Source organism: Quercus suber, unplaced genomic scaffold (assembly GCF_002906115.3).
Source record: "Quercus suber isolate HL8 unplaced genomic scaffold, Cork oak 2.0 scaffold_29, whole genome shotgun sequence".
NCBI classification, from domain to species: domain Eukaryota; kingdom Viridiplantae; phylum Streptophyta; class Magnoliopsida; order Fagales; family Fagaceae; genus Quercus; species Quercus suber.
Window position 1 is genome coordinate 1,962,670 of NW_027069494.1, and position 17,822 is coordinate 1,980,491.

The 17,822-nt window shown below is 35.9% G+C and overlaps 1 protein-coding gene across 1 annotated transcript; it reads right to left on the reverse strand.

Annotated features, from left to right (window-relative positions):
• Positions 1-2,102: 2,102 nt before the first annotated feature.
• Positions 2,103-6,709, reverse strand: LOC112033574 (translocase of chloroplast 159, chloroplastic). The gene has a single exon (XM_024066350.2). It carries the CDS (start codon positions 6,433-6,435, stop codon positions 2,311-2,313), a length of 4,125 nt encoding a protein of 1,374 aa, XP_023922118.2. The 5' UTR covers positions 6,436-6,709; the 3' UTR covers positions 2,103-2,310.
• Between the last annotated feature and the right edge of the window lie 11,113 nt (positions 6,710-17,822).

The window sequence follows — 17,822 nt, forward strand, 5'->3', positions numbered from 1 at the left end:
CAAACAAAAGTAGAGCCAATTTGAATAGACAGAAACGCAGACACTCTTGCTATTAGCCAAGACAGAGTTCATGTAGCAAGTACCATGTGATGCATCCAAATACTTAGATGAATTTCTTAGGAAGCATTTTCATTTACTGAATGCCTTCTAGGGTGGTTGGAAATCCATAATAGGTTGTCTACTAAAGAATGTTGTTGTGGGGGGGGGGGGGGGGGGAGGGGGGGGGGGGGGTTTATGATGATGCACACCATGTAATATGCAGAACTCAACTAGAAAACACCTTTCCTTCCTATGTCCTTTCTCAAGAAGGATCTGGAAAAGTGTTATGAATTGGTGTTTAGTCCATCACCCGAGGCCAAGGATTCAATGCGATGAGATCATGGCTTGGGAGGGAATGAGTTAAAATGCATAAGTTTAAGATCAGTAATCTTCAGATTGGATCCTTGGTCTGTTATTACCATGATTGGCAACAAAGGAATCGACAATTCATCAAGGCAAATTTTGTTTCGAGTATGTATGGGTGGCAAAATTGGACACAACTCGCAAACCCGACACGACATGACATGAAATTAGTAGATCATGAATTGAGGCTTAATGGGTACGTGTCATATTCGGATTGACACAATACCCATTTAATAAACGGGTTGGGTTAGTATCCATCACATGAAACTCGTTCGACCTATCTGACTCGTTTAATTAAATGACATTTTACTAATATATCCTTCAAACCCTAGGTATATAAAATTATTAGTTGTTGTGATTTATTTTCTTTGATAGATTATGATTTGATTATTTGTGATATTGAGATATGCGTTTTGAATGACTATTTATTTGTTTGGTTTTTCATAATTCATATCAATTTGGTTAATGCTAATTTTTTTTTTCTCGTTTGATAAAATCTAATAAACAGGTTGATATGACTAACCCATTTAATAAATGAATTGTGTTAGGGTTGAGAAATTCTGACCCGTTTAATAAACATGTTGGGTTAGGATTGAGTCAGTTGACCCATATAGTCAAATACTCATAAGTCGAGAAGACACAAACTCGACACGCGAACACGAATTGCCACCCCAATGAGTATGGTATTATGAAGGTGATTAGATGGCAGGTCAAGAAAAGACTGGAGTGCAAAGGAAGATTCTGTGATTCTTTATTGTTAGACCTATTTGCTGTCTGTTAGTATTTCTTCTTCTGTTCTAATTAGCATTCACTAGTCCTATCTTTTGTAGCTTAGGAAGTTGACTCCCAGATATTTAGTTGGGAATGAGTTTTTGAGCTGGCTTGGTTGAAGCTCAGTGTATTTGGATTATTTGAACCTTCTGCATTTCAAAATTTTCTGTCTGTGATAATAAATTTGTTCATTCATCTAAAAAATAGATTCATATACTGAATACTTCCAATTGGACGATACCACAAACAAGAACAGGTTATCAAAAAATAATGTGATGATTTATTTAATTTAATCTTAATGGGGGAAACAATGAAAGTGTAAGTGATATATTGTGCTCTTCAATTGGTGTTTGCAATCTCAAGAAAAAGAAGAAAGCTAAAGGACAAATGATATAACAAATTGATGAAATACTCTACATGTATGGTGTATGTGTGTGAGCCTGCACACACAAGTGTCTCGTGCATGTGGGTTGGAGAGATAGAGAGCAACTAGAGGAACTACCCTAGGGCAGGGTAGGCAGCTTTAGTGACCATCGGTCTTCCAAAAATAAATTATTAGTCCATGGATCCAGGTCTGTTCAAAGTTGTGTTTCAAAGTCCACAAAAAGAAAAACCCATGAAGATATGGTTTTAATTTTTTTTTTTTTTTTTTAAAGAAAAAATAAAAAAGGAAAAAGAAGAGTTACTTTAATGGGTTGATTCACAGAAAATATCAAAATGAATAAACAAGAGTACAAGTCATGAATATTCAGATATGTTGTTTCAACAAGCTACACCCCATTACAGCGTATCAAGGGGGACGGAATGTGACAAAGAACCTTTGGTCTACTTATTCTCTACCTAGCTATAAAGGATTTCAATGCTAGCCAGTAGATAACTTTTACATAAAAGCAAACAGAGAACATGGTATCAACATCATACATAGTAACTTAATAAAGCTAATAAACAATGACTATTAGATTCCCTCTTGGTTCCATCTCATATTCGATACAATAAATTATGCAATAAAAATGTATCCGATAAAAAGTAGAGGTTCTGGAGCGAATAAAATAAGCATTATTCAGGAAAGTGATAAAGACAATAAGCAGATTATGCTTAATCTAGACCAACTTCGGGGTGACAAAAAAGTGCAAATAACTAGTAGATGGAGTAATTCTCACTTGCCCCAGGCCAGATGGTCTTATAGATAGACCTGACGATAGGAAGAATAGCCACCAGTGCAAGCTGAAGTTGCTCTGAGCTGCTTGTTCTAACAGATATCTGTCCACTGAGCTTGTTGTTCAGTCCTGCACGAACAGCTACCTTGTAACTCCTTCCAATTGAAATCTGGGACTGAAAATTGGCCCCTAGTGCCAGGTCACCCCTCCACTTTACAAGAGATAGACCCAATGAAGATTGATCCTGGCCAATTGGAAAATCTGCTTCCCTGAGACGCACTTCCAAATTTGCTCCATATGCTGAATCACCCTGAGATCGAACAGTTCCAGTGCTGCCTACCAATACCAGGCGCTTTCCAAGTGCAATCTGATCCTCAACTTTAATTCCAGTGGAAACATTTTCACCTAAAAATGTCACAGATACCCCAGCAGTCGTCTTGTTCTTTTTGAAATTTTTGAATTTCGTCTCCCCTCTAACAATGTATGCAAGTTGCTTTCCAATATTTTGGATATCAAAGCCTGCCATGCTAGATCCATTCTCCCCATGCTTAGCAGAAATTGCAGAATCCAAATGGATATTGAACTCCTTCTTATCCTTTGTTATTTGGACAGCAACAGCACCTGGAAACCGACTAGCAATGGCTAGACTGTGTTCAAGATTGACACCGTCATATCCATAATCATGGTCCCAACCATGGGTGTCTAAAACAGGTCTGGTCACAAATTGAGAAGTTGGCTCCAAGAACCGGTATCTATAAGCAGGATTATCACCATCAAAGGTGGGTGGCAAAACCATATCAGGTAATGCAACTGGAACAGCAGCAGGGCTTCCATTTTCTGGGTCATCTTCCCCTATGTAACCATAATCTTCTGCATTAACTTTACCTTTCTTCTTGAACTCTCTCATCCTTTTCAACTCCTCTCTCCACTGCTTCTTCTGGAGGAGCTTCACCCGATACTCATACTCCTCAAAATATGCCTTTTTCTGCTCTTTGCTGAGCTTAGCAATTTGAGATTTCCTGAGAGGCTTGAAGGGTGGTAGTTGGTCATACTCATCCTCCTCTTCCTCTTGATCAGAATCGGATAAGTCATCCACGTCAATATCAGAATCACCATTGTCACCACCATTATCAGCAGGCAGCTTTGGGTGTGTACGAGACTGTAACAACCATGACAAAAGGTATGGAAGCGGGGGCGAACGGGTACGTAAACCAAAGAGCCTTCGGTGGTCAAACAAATCTTGAGCTTTTGACAGATTACTCACTTCAGAAAGGATCCTCATGGAGTAGCATAGGAGCAACAACTGGGGTCTCCAAGTTAAACCATTAGGGAGTACCTTTTGACCTTCTCTATTCTTTCGACAGGAGGGATGGTTCTCAACAAGAGAGACAGGAGTCATCATTAAACTGGGATTCATTAGACGCAGATCACCAACAGCTTGTCCAATGGTTTGCTGAACAACATGAGATCGTTGGGCAACAAATGCATCATAACGCAGAGGGGAACCTGATGGTCCATCTGGAGGAGCAGAGGCAGCATGAGTTAGAGTGATTATGGCACTTCTCCAGATTGAAGAGCCAAGAGAACTACTGATTGATCTTAATAACGGCAGATCATTAAGATCCCGAGTTTGAGCATCCAACCGATCCACATAGAGGACAATATCTGGGGGGCATTTTTTTGTTAACTTCTTCACTGAAGATAAGATTCTGCGATTGATACCTTGTTCCAATGCAGAAGACTTCAGACCAGGGGTATCAAAAACCCTTATCTTAACTCCATCCACCATCCCAACAATTTCTTTCACAGTAGTCGTGGCAGGTCCAAATGCATCAATCAGGGTCTTCTCTTCACCAAAAATAGAATTTATGGTAGCACTCTTGCCCACACCAGATTTCCCAAGAACCAGTATGTTCAAGGAAAAGTCCAAATCATCTTTCCCCTCAGCTTCAAGCAGGAGTGCTGTCCTTTTTGCCGTATCAAGGCTAAAAAGTTGACCAGTTTGCCTCCCTGCAAGAAGTGCCATCCTGTACAGAACCTGTGCTGCTACTGACTCTTCTGGAGAAACACCTAGTCTCTGAACAAGCCTTAAGAATTTTACCCTTATCTGCTGTATCGTCTCCAGCTTCTTTTTCTCCTCATCACTCAAGTTGTTCTCAGGGTCTGCCCCCGTTGTGAGACCAGGAGTAAAAAGGTTAGGACGGTTTTGTCGAGGAGTAGGTTTCACAGACCTGATAGAGGATCCCAAACCAGCAGGACGCTCAACTGAAAAAAGCCTGGATCCATCTTGAGAAGTTATCGTGATACTACCACCATCTGAGTCACCACCAGCTGCAGCTTTCAATAGAGCAGCTAATGCAGCAGAATCAAATAACTCCTTCCCATCCCCCTCCTCATCGGTGTCCACCTCTTCATCAGAGTCTGTGACAATCTGACCATCAATTCTCTGAGATTGATCGTGAGAACTCTCTGCACCAAAGTGAGAAACAGCACCTGAACCTCGTTCCAACTCCTCCAAGAACTGTTTGGCAGCTTCAGAACTTCCAAAGATCATACCATCAGTCTCCCCATCAGTAACATCACCTTCAATCTGGTCTTCCACATCTGAATGCTGCTTTCCCTCATCTTCAGCTTCTAGCTTTATTTCTCGGGTCAAAATGGAACTTGATTCCATAGATTGAGGTGCTTCATTAACACCATTATCCAATGGCTTTGCCACATTATCTGATTCATTTTGAGCTAACCCAGGGTTATAGTACACTTCCTGTGTTTCAGCTCCTTCCCCTCCATCTAGTTTGTCACTGACCACATTTTCACCTTTCTGTTCCGCTTCAGAATTATCTTCCGGCTCATTTTCTGCTGATGACTGCTTCCCATTATAAACAAGAGCCACACTTTGTCCCTCATCATCCTGCTTATTCTTTGCTGCCATGTCAATATTAAACAGTTGGGTGTCTAAGCTTTCATCTTTCCTCACTTCTGCAGTTTCACCACTATTCTTTTTTAACGGCTCAACAATTTGATCAGACTCAGCATCCATAACCACAGACTTCGAATCAACTAGTTCTTCTGCATCATCTCTAATTTGATCAAAACCATTATTCAAGCTCACACCTCCATCAACGGGAACCCCCATCCCTTCAAATTCAGTCAACTTAATTTCTTCCACGTCCCCAGCAGTATCTGCTCCTGACTCCAACAAATTGACATTCACAGCACCCACAACTAAATCTCCTCCACTGGTAAACTTCACACCATCTACTTCTACCAACTTCTCATCCACCGGTTCTACAACTCCACCCTCCAGAATTTTACTGTCTTCAACTGCCACAGCAGCCTCCTCTGTATCTGTTACAACCACAGACTCCTTTTCATCAAAACCCTCACTTTTCAGCTTTTCCACAGCCTCCTGTCCCTTTAATTCATTCCCTTCCACCTCCTCATCCAATTTCTTATTCTCAAACACCTTATCCTCTCCACCACCCACAAAAACCTCAACACTGCCCTTATGAGTATTACCAACACCACTTCCAATTCCCAATTCACCCGAATTCCCATTCTCACTCCAACCCTTTTGCACCAAAACCTCCTTCTCCTCCAAAACCCCACCCCCAACTCCCAAATTCTCAACATAACCCTCAACCCCACCAATCTCCAAACCCTTATCACCAACTCCCTCACCCCCCAAGACCCCAACTTTTTCACTTCCTACAACACCATTTTCATCATCATCCTCAGCCGATGCCTTTGCAACCGGCGCTACACCAACCTTATCAAACATCGAAAATTCCGAATAATCAAAAAAATGGACATCATTATCACCTCTTCCAATGGCTTTCTCTACGGTTCCTCCATCTGGGTCCCCAGAAGCTGATTCAAACCCATCTTCAACACTCCCAAACCCCTCATTTTCAGACCCAACATTACTACCATGAACCCCACCAACACTACTATTCTTATCACTCTCAGCCTCCAAACCATAGTTATTCATTGAATTATCAAAACTAGAACCATGAGAATAAGAAGTAGGAGAGGAGAAATAAGAACCTGATGTTGAGTTGGAGAAAGGTGATGCGGATTCTGGGGCAGAGGCCTTGGAGTCCATGGAACTGGAATGTGCTTCTCAACTTCAATAAACAAAACAAAACCCAAAAAGAGAGATTAGGAGAAGCAAAAGGGTATCAAAGGAGTGAGCTTTGGAAGGCTTTGTTTTGTGTTTTGGGGTAAAGATTGTGTTTTTTGGATTGGGTTTTCTTCAGAGAACGAGGTTGAGAGGAGCTACACGGAGAAAAAAGAGTGAGAGATAAGGTTTAAGCAGGATTCTTCTATCTCTATATGTCTCTCTCTCTCTCTCTCTCTCGCGGAGCCGCACGGGTTGGTGTATGTGTAAATTTTGTCGATGTTTTTCATAGGATGGGAGGAAATGACAATGTGGCCCTTGGGCCTTTCTGTGTTCAGATTTTATCTTTTCTGGCACTGAATCTGTAGCAGATTTTTTAGGAAGTGTCTTTTTATTTTTGAGTTAAGAATGGTACTCTTTTTTTTTTTTTTTTCCTTTTTATGAATAAGAATACTATTTCAAGAAAAGAGACTAATGAAATAATAAGTTTACTAAAAGTATACTCAATTATTATTTAGAGTTGGTAGCTCAATTAACTAAATAATAATAATAATAATAATAATAATACTTTGTAAAAGGGGAGTTCATTTAAATTAGATAGCAACATAGGCCTTTAGGGCATTGCACGTTTAAGAACAAACAATAATAATCAAAAACAAAAACATCTCTTATGTCCACAGGCAAACTGTCAAATAAAACAAAATCTAAATTCTAGTGGGAGCACATTCTTGTTAGAGCATCTACATAACTGTTAGCTTCACGATAGTGATGGGTAATCTAAATTTGAGAAATCTGAAAAACCAATTGCCTGTTGATTCGAGTTTGTTAGGATATCAACAATAACTTTATTATCAATATCTACTTCAACGGTACAAACATTTAGAATTCAAATTCTCCAACTTCCAATTATCAATGTATCCACACAACAAATAAATAAATAAAAGTACACTCAATTAATGATGCACATGGCCACAGAGCAAAAATTCAACATTAATAAAATACTTCTTATTTTTCATACATATTTGCAAGTTAAATCCTATATTTCCACCTTCATGGTTAGGTTATAAAATCACTAGTCAATTTGTACACAATTTTCTTATCAAAAAAAAAAATTTGTACACAATTTCTCTAATGTCAACTGGATACACTTCTAACGTTTTTTACGCCCTATTGGGAAGCAATTGTAGATTACTGGTGAGATTATCTAATCAACTTCTCAACTCATTCGTCTTACAAGTCACAATTTGAATATATGAATTATCCCTTATTTAATGAGGGAATAAATAAAAAATTGACAATAAAGGCAAGTGGTCGATGATGGAATCTTTATTTAGAGAATTCTATGACACATCAATTTTATAAGTTTTTATCCATGAGTTCACTTTTGCCAAATTATTTTATACATCAATTGCGTTGGTTTACAAAATATGAAGTGAGAGTTTATATTGAGTTTTAGTAAGCTTATAATAATAATTATTAAAGTTTTTTTTTTTTATTGAGTATCGAATTTTTTGTATCTCATTATTTTTTTTAACCTCATATTGAGTATCGAATTGAGCTTACATAAAAAAAATTAAAGAAATTCATCAGTCTCTACCTTAAGTAAAATAATAATCATTAACTCACAAATCCTGTAAAAAACTGATTAAACCTCAAAGTTCTACCTTGTAAAGATTTGAAAAATTGAAAGTAGTATTGAAGTTGAAAAACATTGGTAACTTAAGTAATTGCCTAAGGCTTCTATATTCTAATCATTTTCAGTATATAGAAGTACTAATTAAGCTCCAAATAATTACCAATAGATAAAAATATCACTCTCTCTCTCTCTCTCTCTCCCACAACAGAAACTAAAAAAATACTCATTCTCTGTCTCTCCCTCTCCTCACAACAAAGAAAAACTAAAATCATAAGAACATTTTAAAAAAAAAAAAAATTCCAATCTCAAACCTCTTTTTGTTTGTTTTATCCTTTGTGTTAATTGACTTTATTCATTGCCTTCATGTTTTACAAGATTCACCCTATTCTGGGAAAAATTACACTTTACCACCCTAAATTATACTCTAGATTACACTTTGCACCATAAACTATTCGATTGCACGTTTTGCACCCTAAATTATAATCTTTATTACACTTTGCACCCCAAAGTTAGTTTTACTGTTAAATTAGATGGAAATTTATAGCACATGACTAGCATGTGATTTTTACTTAGGTGGCACATAGTTTAAAGACAAAAACACCCTCTTTCTAATCAATTAAAAACAAAAGCTCTCTCTCACGTGCTAGCATCTTCTCCTCCCCAAATCAAATTCTGTCTAACCCTAAATCCCCAATAGTTCTCACGCATGCCCAGCATCAGCTCTTCCCCTCTTTCTCCGCCAACAACTCTTCTCTTCTTTTGAAATTCTTCAGTTGCTCCTCTAAAACATGATGGTCATCATCTTGACATATTTTTGTTTGTTTTGAATACAGATAATTATAATAGAATCCGAGAGATAATTAGTTAAGCTCCAAATAATTACCAATAGATAAAAATATCACTCTCCTCTCTCTCTCTTCTCCCACAACAGAAACTAAAAAAATACTCATTCTCTGTCTCTCCCTCTCCTCACAACAAAGAAAAACTAAAATCATAAGAACATTTTAAAAAAAAAAAAAATTCCAATCTCAAACCTCTTTTTGTTTGTTTTATCCTTTGTGTTAATTGACTTTATTCATTGCCTTCATGTTTTACAAGATTCACCCTATTCTGTCAAGCACAACACGTCGATAGATACACTAAAGACAGAGTCACAAGATTACAAGAATTTTAATAAGTTGGTTTTGTGGCTTTACAGTTTACACGGTCCACGACCATTGTCCTTGTATTTTTTTTATATTAAAAAAAAAGCCTATTTAATTTCTCGGTTGTTACTATATATATGCAAATATATGTGTGAGCTTCCTTATCAGCACAATAAATAAACAATAAAAATTACTAGATGATGTTACATTTGAATAAATAAAGTATTTTATTAGTTTGGAGATTAAAGAAGACCTCGTTAGCAGTCCTCCTGATAGACCTAATAATTTCTCGCTTTTAAGTTATGTGAAAAAAAAAAAAAAAAAAGCATCAAATAAATATGTAATTAATGATTAGAAAATATATTTATAACCAAAATTTATTTAGAAATATCAAAATATAAATTATTATAATTTTTTAATAATAGTTGCTTAACCCGATAGATAGTGTTTATTTTACTTGTATTGTGTTGTTTTATTGATTTTTTGAGTAATGTAAGACGAATACGTGTTTATTACTTTATTTATGCAAGTTGAGGCTATAAAATATTTTTAGAGAGGTGTTACGTCCACAATATTTTTAACAACAAATTATAGATGGCTAGTTGTTATTGGTTCTAATTTGAACCTGCCATTGAAATTACTTTTCTACTCCACCAATAACACCAGTAACAACCAGTAACAACTTATCACATAGAGTTTGTTGTGAAAATATTATTGTAGGGATAAAAGTCCAAATTTATATACTGGGCCTTGGGCCCTATTTGAAGATATGGGTACGTCCAAAGAAGAGCAAATGATTGGGAAAAGCCCCGGGCTGGAGAACCATGCAATGAAGTAATGAAAGAATATAATCCGAGGAGTATATCCTTCTCGGACATGAAGAATATTGCTCAAGCAGATACCTTGGGGCTTGGGCAATCTTCCAGGGAATTCCAACGATAAGAACGAACCTCATACACGTATAAAGATGATAAAACAGATAATATCTAAGGGAAAAGCTGCTACCATCGTATTAAATGTATTGCAGCAATTTTTCTGGCCGCATTTATGTGGAGAAGACCTGAACAATGCAGCCTCAGCTACCACCACTCATGAAGAACTAAAGAAGATACCTGATGGGACAGATACTCAAGTGGATGTTTAGATGAATAACAAATGTACGATGAAGATTAGGGCTGTTCATGGGTCGGGCGGGTCAAGTTTTTGCCCAACCCGCAATCGACCCGTAACAGTTCGGGTGGGTGGTTTTTCAACCCGCAACCGACCCGTAGCAGTAACGGATTCGTCGGTTCGGGTCGCCGACGGGTGGTCAGTTTTGGGTGAAACCGATCTCACCGGAATCTTTCGAAATGCGGCGAGATCTCACCATATCCGGCGAGATCTTGCCAGATCCATCCAAGATCCTGTCGGATCTAGCGAGATTTCTGCCAAATCGTGATGAGAAATCACTGGTTCGGCCAGATCCGATGTTTATTGTGCCAGAAATCGACAGATTTAAGTGAAAAGGGGCCGAAATCTGGAAAAAAAAATAGCCAGAATCTGAAAAAATAGCCAGAATCTGGGAAAAAATAGCCGGAATCTGGAAAAACGGTCGGAATCTAGAAAAAATGGCCGGATATTGAATGGACTTCGGTTCGGGTCGGGTTTCACAGTTTTTGAATTGAAAAACTGATAACCGACCCGCTGGGTGTCGGGTTAGCATAATCAGAAACCACGTCCGACCGCCGGAGTTTTCGGATCGGGTGGCAGCGAGTCGAACGGGTTGGCGGGTCGCCGGTTTGCCTGGACACCCCTAATGAAGATGGACAAAAAGAAAACTATATAAATGTAATGGACCTCTCATGAGGGGGGGGATCGAAGAAAAGAGAGAGGAAAAGAGAAGGAAAGTTTACTGTAGCTCTAAAAATCATATAAACGAAAGTTTGTCTCCTCGGACAACAATTGATTGAAGTTTCAAATTTGTTCTTGCAATTATTTTCCAGTTGAACCCTTGTTAGACGTTGCTTAGTTCATTATCAGCCTAGCTCTTTCACCCACTCTCTACAAATTCATTGTATTGGGCTTGTTGGGCTCATATTTCGTACCCCTCGGGTTTGGGCCACAAATACAGACCCTACAATTATGAATACAGCATTTTTCATTTTTTTTATGGTTAAATGAAATTGCAATAGTGCATTAAATAAATCAAGTTCTATTGCTCAACCCTTTTTTTTTAATCCTAGTTATTATAATTTAATAAAAAAAATATATATATNAATTATAATAGAATCCGAGAGATAATTAATGCAAACACATACAACCAACATCTGGAAAAAAAAAAAAAAAAAAAAAAACCAGTTCGGGCCTACCATATTAGATATAGATGGCTTTCTTTACAACACCTGGTGACGGGTCAAAGCATAGGTATAACACAGTAAAAATCTATAATAATCAATATTAAAATAAAAATTTGAATGGATTCAATCTTGACATACTTCTTTAAAAGTTCATATTAGTCTTGTCTACCTTATATTATTCCCCAAACTGTCTCTGTACTTCATGTTTTAGATAGTTTTCTAATTTTTTTTTTTTTTTAAACTTGATGTAGATTTCCATCTTTTCTGCAACTTATTATTATTTTACTTAGTGGAGCAACTGAACAATGAGAGAAAGGAGAGGAGTTGACACATGAGAGTTGTTGGGAATTTAGACATATTTGATTTGGGGAGGAGGAGATGCACGCACATGAGAGAGATATTTTTGTATTTAATTGATTGGAAAAGGGTTTTTTTGTTTTTAAATTGTGTGTCACTTGAACAAAAATCATGTGCAAGTCATGTGTTACAAATTTTCATCCAACTTAACATTAAAACTAACTTTGGGGTGGAAAGTGTAACAAATTCATAATTTAGGGTATATATATATATTTTTTTTTTGGTTGTAACTAAATTTACATCTAAAAAAGTGAGAATAATATATTTTTAAGTAAACAAAATTACGTAAATAACTTTTAAAAAAAAAAATTACTTAAATATGTAAAAAGTCTCATTTTAACTATCGACTTAGAGCATTCACATCAGATCAGTTATAGTCTTCTAAAATACATATACAGTGCAAATTTTGAGCAAAAAAACACCCACATCAGTGGGTGTAAAAATATGTAAAACCGGCCATATTTTTCCCTGAGCTACAGTCCCCGTGTAAATATACACGGGTACTGTAGCTCGTGTATATATTAAAATAATATTATCCGTTCGCATCAAATTTTCTCTCCCCATTCCGTGCACAACGACCAAGTCCTCATTTTCTTTTCCTCAGATGCACACAAACACACCCACACACAAACACATATCAACACACAAACAAACCCACACAGACAAACCAAAAAACAGAGAGATCGGAGCTTGGTTCATGGGTCGCCGGAGCTTGGTTCGTGGAGCGTGGTTCGTGGATCGGCCGGTGAAGACACGATATGGGTCGCCGGGGCTTGGTTCTGAGTCGCCGGAGGTTGGTTCGTGGATCGGCAGGTGTAGACGCGATTTGGGTCGCCGGGGCTTGGTTCTGGGTCGCCGGAGCTTGGTTCGTGGAGCATGGTTCGTGAATCGGCCGGTGAAGACGCGATCTGGGTCACCGGAGCTTGATTTCTGGACCGGCCGGTGAAGAAGGGTTCTGAATCCGGTGAAGAACTTTATCTGGGTTGGTAGTTTTTTGAGAAAGAACGAGACGGAGAGAGAGAGAGACTGATGTAGGTGTCTTATAAAATTAAGTGTGTAAAATAGAAAAAGTAGGTTTTGAATGTGTAAAATGGAAAAATTTATAAATAAGCTGATGCGAATGCTCTTAAGCGCATAAAGTCACCATCCAAGTTTATAAATTTTATTTTAAAATTTTCCATCTTCCTATCAAAGTGGGTTAACTAACACAACCCCCACAAATTTTTTTTTTTTTTAAAGTCAAATTTTACTCCAAAATCCAAGGACTGAAAGTTTCTGATAATCAATGCTAGCTAGGGTTTTCTTCGATCGGTTTTGTCCTATTATTTGAAATTAGTTCTTTGTTTGATTTTACTTTCAAAGATAACGTATGGGATTGAATTCTTATAAGTTTTGTATGTTTCTGGGTGTTTTGTTTGTCTATTTTGTCAGCACGTGTACCCATCTACTCTCTCTTATTCCTCATCTCAAATGCATGGCCACTATTTGTTGCTCTTCTTCTCAACCCAACATTTGAATTATCTTCTATATCCAAAATTGTACACTGCTTTTTTTGCAAAGGCACACTAAAATTATCATATACTTTTGTAATCATGTGGTAATTGATTGGTAATCATAGTGTTTGCCACATTTGACCACTATGTGAAACTTGATAAAACCTCCTTCCCCTGCTACATGAATCATGCTACTTTTGAAAGAAAAAAATAAATAAAAACAAAGACACAAAACAAATATACACAATTGCCTATACAGTTAGAGACTAAAGATAAAACAATTAAAAACAACTTCATGGATTAAAATTAATGTTGTGTTTGGTTAATTAAAATCCAAATATCTTGTTTTGACTTTTGATAGCTTATAAAGGGTCAAGAATTTGGATTTGACAAATCCGTCAAGGATTTTAAACTTTAAAATTCTTAAATTTGAAATAACTTCTTAACCTATAGAATTTTAGAAATTCATATGATATACACTTAAATATTTATGGATTTGGAATTAAGGCATCTCAAATCCATCAAATTCAAATTCAAATCCAAATTCAAATATTCAAGAGCAAACTAAGAGTTTTGATAAAAGGTCACTGTACCCATTTGTAAAATGCTATGACTGCACAAGATTTACAGACTGTATAGCAAAAAACAAGAGGCTACTAGCTCTCTTTTTTTTTTTTTTTTTTCTTTTTCTTTTTCTTTTTTTGTCAAAGTCCTTCCTAACACCAAAAAGAAATTACAAATTTTATCCCAATTGGTAACATGGTAAATTGTAATTTGAGCAACGTCAATTTTACGTAAATTCATTACTAATATCACTTTTATTAATAACACATTATATCATCTCAATAATTGCTAACATTTTATGTCAACCAGTTTTATTTGCACCAATCCATTTGTTAGTTGGGATTTTAAAGAAGCAAAGTAGGCCATTAGGTTGGGCTGCACATTCCCAGCCCACTAGGTTTCCTATTCAAAAAAAACCCAATCACTTTTGTGAAGGAAAGACCCAGATACCGTCCACTCTAAATAGCCCACCAGGCCCGGTGACATACCACTGATCGTTGGCCTATCATAATTAATAGAGTTGGGTGTATTGATGACTAATGATTTTAGCCTAGTTTTAGGAGAGAATAATATCTATTTAGGGTATGTTTGGATACCGCTTATTTTGTTGAAAATTAAAAATAATAAAAATAAATAAATAATTTACTGTTCACTCTTTTTTACTGTTTATATGCCTTGGTGCACTGTTCATGGCACCAGGCGCTGGTCTTAAAAAAAAGAAGAAAATGCAGGTGTAAAACGCGCTGCATTTTAGCTATCCAAACCGCACCTTAATCAGTCTCATCAAATAATTCAAATTGCCCTCTCACTCCATATCATTGTTTTGAGTTATGAGTTACGACGGATTCAGTTTTTTTTTTTTTTTTTTTTTGCTAGTGAATTGACAGATTCAATATTTCAATTGTGAAATTTTATTTCGTCTTAAAATAACTCGAACTAGTTCCACACATGTGACATATCATTTCAAATTATCTTACTTTTTGTAAATCTTTTTGTTCCAAAAGTTTCTTGGAGGTAGACAGAAAACCCTTCTTCTTATTATTATATTGTTGGTAGGTGCACATACTTTAAGTCGCTCTTACATGTCTTGTAGCATTACTCTTGTGCCTCTGGAAACCTCTTCATTGTTCTGTCATTTTATTCATTTCATTTTCCATTCTACTTTCATATTTTGTTGTTCTTGTTCTTTTCTTTTTTTATTGTTGCCCTGTTCGACATGAAAGGCACCCTTTTTTTAAATTATTAATCATGACTAAACACGAAATGCCCTAATGATTAATAGTTCAAATGGGAAATATAAAGACTATGTTGACAAGAGATAATAAATAAAATAAAATAAAAATCAGATACATTCACTAAAGTTGTTTGGGCGTGAAGATTCACAACCGGATTATGCTTTCTTGTGCTGCAAATTTCAAACACTTTGTGTTTACTGTTTCTTCTTTCTTCTTTCTTTTCTTTCCATATTGAACTACGAGGTCCATGAAAATAGTTATATCGATCGATGGTGGCTAGTAATTAAACTTTCATATTTGTATTGCTCAATGTTGGAGCATAATACTTATGAGCCCAATGTATTTTCTTTGAGTAGAAAAGAAACGTTAAAGAAAAGAGGGAAGCGTTTCCTACAATACTTAAACCCAAATACTTATGTGAATGTTGTAACAATTATATCAAATTAGATGGTTAATCATGCACTTCTAAAATTTTGAGGGCAATGTAAATCGAGTGAAAAGTAAATGTTAAAAAGTGTAATTTATCTAGAGGATTATAGAGAAACAGGGAGAACAACAAAATTTATAAGATTTGAATTTAATTCAAACATAACTTTACAACATACTGATTGACACCTAATAATTGAATTAATTTAAAGAACATTTATTTATTCATAAATCTAGTTGAATTGAGTTTGAATTGAATATTCAAGCATCCATTTACGGAGCATGCTACAGCAATCATTGACTCACTGACAGGGTGAACATACGTTGCGCCGTTTGGTCAAAACTTCAAACTTCTTTGATCATCAATTTATTACTATTGTTTTGCCAACTCACATCTCATATCCACGTAAACATGCCAATGATTAAACCTAATCAAAATCCATGCATAATTAAATCTGTGTGATTCCTTCCCCACTTTCTAAGGAGCATGTGATGTGATTACTATTTTGAAAGGACTTTGAAAAAAGTATATACAAAACAAAAGTAAACTATATATGAATTCCCTAATCCGCAATGTTTTTTGCTTGGTGGGTATAGCTAAGGGAACTGTTGAGAAAATCTGATTTAGGAAATTGTAAAGTTGAATTACTATGATATCACTTTGTGTGACTTTGAAGTTTCTCCGAAAGCAAAGCTCATAATACACATATAGTTTAGTACTACTTCGTAAACACTGAGGAGGACCTAATCCGAATTTCAATATATATAGCTAAGCTTTTTGCGGCTCTGAGCTTTAAAGGACGAGTCTACTACATCTTTTCACAACACAAAAACATTCATAATAGTAAAAGAAAAAGTGGGTCATAATTAACTCAGAACTCTCACACCATAGCAGTTGGCATTTTTAATCTTTATTTTACCGACATGAAAAAACTTGATGATACTTTCTGAGTAGTTGCGCAAGATTTTGGAGCATTAGTTGTATTGTGTATTTTCTTTGAATCCCCAACAAGTTGGACTGAACACTAACGAATATAAAACCTAGTGTCCTTACTTTCATTTTTTTTGGTTGAGAGGGATAAGTGTCTTTTTCGTTGTCCACTAAGCAGAGTTTGAATATTGAATTGCATGCAGACCACTAGATAGACCAGGTTAGGAAAAAATTGATGTGTCCAATAAAAATATTTCCTAATGATGTTTCTTACTTCCTTTCAAAGTTCGATAATAACTAATAAGTCCCATCCGAGACTGGAAGTTAGTCAAGTTGGACAACTTGTTTTCATTTGCATTTATAAAGGGAGTTAATTTGTTCAAATTTGATGGCTAATTGCCATGGAAATGGAATTGCCCAAATAGGAATTGCTATATGAGAATGGGCTTTCTCTCATCTCACCTTTTTTTTTTTTTTCTTTTTTTACATTAATTGGTTGTTTCACCATTTATATGTGTTAAAATGTAGACATTCCCATATTAATTGCGTATGTAAACTAGTATGAAATGATATTTTCTCCTGTGAGAATATTCATATCAAAAGCATTTGCATAGTAGCTCATATAAAAATTTATGAATATTTTAGCATAAAAATCTAATTTTCCTATTTTACATGATCGTTTCTATTGTATTGTACTATCTATTGTATTGTATATTTTATTAAAATATCATTTTTAAATTGTTTCTATTTATTCACACATCACAGTCACCTTCCATTTTCTTCTTTCATCCTTGGAAAATGCAAACAATGAATAAAATTTATATATGCATAGCTTCAATACCTATGTAAATTTACATGGCCACCGTAACTAAGAAAAGAACCAAAAATGCATAATTTTACACAAATTAATGAGGATAATTTTTAAAGTTGATTGCCCAAAATTTTGCATTTAGGTCATTTAGCATGAACTGATGCAAGTGCTACGATGAAAGTACTATAAAAGTGAAATTGTAGCTAATGCAGGCAAGTGTGGCAACATAAGGTCATTTAGCATGGACTGATGCAAGTGCTACAAAAGTGAAATTGTAGCTAATGTAGCCAAGTGTGACAACAAAAACGGTTGTTATCCCCTATTTTAAGGGATAAAATTTATGAGAATTCTAGACTAATAAACAACATAATAGAAAAAAGCCACTTAAAATAAATTTTTTTATTAATAACAACTTACTATGACAACTTATTTAGGTAT